This window comes from Gossypium hirsutum, chromosome D13, assembly GCF_007990345.1.
Source record: "Gossypium hirsutum isolate 1008001.06 chromosome D13, Gossypium_hirsutum_v2.1, whole genome shotgun sequence".
In the NCBI taxonomy this organism is placed as follows: Eukaryota; Viridiplantae; Streptophyta; class Magnoliopsida; order Malvales; family Malvaceae; genus Gossypium; species Gossypium hirsutum.
In genome coordinates, this window is record NC_053449.1 from 10,254,995 (window position 1) to 10,256,446 (window position 1,452).

At 36.8% G+C, this 1,452-nt stretch overlaps 1 protein-coding gene across 1 annotated transcript; it reads left to right on the forward strand.

Annotated features, from left to right (window-relative positions):
• Nucleotides 1-631: 631 nt before the first annotated feature.
• LOC107919391 (uncharacterized) lies at nucleotides 632-1,198 on the forward strand. Its single transcript, XM_016848863.1, has one exon. It carries the CDS (start codon nucleotides 632-634, stop codon nucleotides 1,196-1,198), a length of 567 nt encoding a protein of 188 aa, XP_016704352.1.
• The last annotated feature ends 254 nt before the right edge of the window (nucleotides 1,199-1,452 follow it).

Genomic DNA, 1,452 nt, shown 5'->3' on the forward strand with positions numbered 1-1,452 from the left:
AATGATATGTCAGTATTTAATGAATTTTTTTAAAATTTTAAAATTTTAAAAAATATAAAAACTACTTTTTAAAAATTAAAATCATTAAAAATATTAAAAATATTTTAAAAATATTGTAAAAACATTTTAAAAATTAATTAAATTTTGATATGTTATTTATGTGACAAACAATTCACATATAATATATCAACAAAATTAACAAATATTAACATTTTATCTATTTTAGGATGAAGAAGGAACAAGGCGGCAAAACCAAACCAAACCAAACTAAACCCGAGGGTTGTTATTGTGATTGACTAGGCTACTGGTGGGTCCCTTCTGACCACGGCATTCAAATCCCCAAAATATCCATTTTGGAAACCGTTCTAGACGACCCCCTTTATTAAGTAACCCAAAAAATTATTAAGAACAACAATAAAAGAAACTCTATTATGACCTAAGAATATTCTCCTCCAACGCGCCTGCATCTCCATCATTCCTCACGCTCTCTCTTTTCTGTCTCTACTTTGGTCTCATTATACATACTCGTGTCCCCCTTCTCCCCTCACCTCACCTCGAGTTCGCTCATTCGCGACTCTTCTTTCAAATACTCTCTACTAAAATAATATAAAATAAAAGTCATACCCACGGCATGGAAGATTCAAACAGCAAGAAGCGAGTTAGAGGTGACTCGGCCGAGTCTGACCTAGACTCACCTATGGTGAAGAGACTCAGAGACGATTTATTAGATCTCCTTGAGGACTCTGATTCTTTGCCTGTTAACCAAGACCTCGCATCGTTTATTAAGAGTTTCGAAGAGGAGATATCGGCAGCGTCATCAACTTCAAATGCAAAGGAACCGCTGTTGAATCCGAAATCAGATTCCAGCGAACCTCAACCGGATCTTGTTTACCTTTTGGAGGCTTCCGATGATGATCTTGGTTTACCTCCTCCTATGGCTACCACAACTTCAAGTGAGGAAATAAGGAGCGAGGTTACTGAGTTGCTGAGACTCGACACTGACTCGTCAGGAACCGGTGAGTTGTGGGAATTTGGGGATCAGATCCCTAACAATGACTTATTCGAGTTCGGAATCGGAGATAACTACGGTGGTGGCCATGTGACGTATGGCGGATTGTTCGAATATCCCGATGTCTATTACGATTCGTCTGAGTTTTCTGCATTGTTGTGGCGGCCCGAAACTCTGTCGGCGGAATAAAAATTCAAACTAAAAACAAAGGGAAAAAGGCAAAATTAAACCTAACGAAACCAAACATAGTTGGGGGGGTTTCAAAGGAAGACAAGGCATAGCCGATCTGTAAATTCATTGAATCTTTTTGGGTTTTTCTCAGTATTTTTTATTATTTGACTAAAAGAAGTTTAATATACAATCAGTATTAGAAGTTTGAAATGAAAAGATACGTTTTAATGGAATCATGAGTAGAAAATGATAAGAAGAATAAAAATGGTGGA

What these genes read in the sequence shown, in the direction of transcription:
- LOC107919391 (XM_016848863.1), top strand. Translation starts at nt 632, where the DNA reads ATGGAAGATTCAAACAGCAAGAAGCGAGTTAGAGGTGACTCGGCCGAG.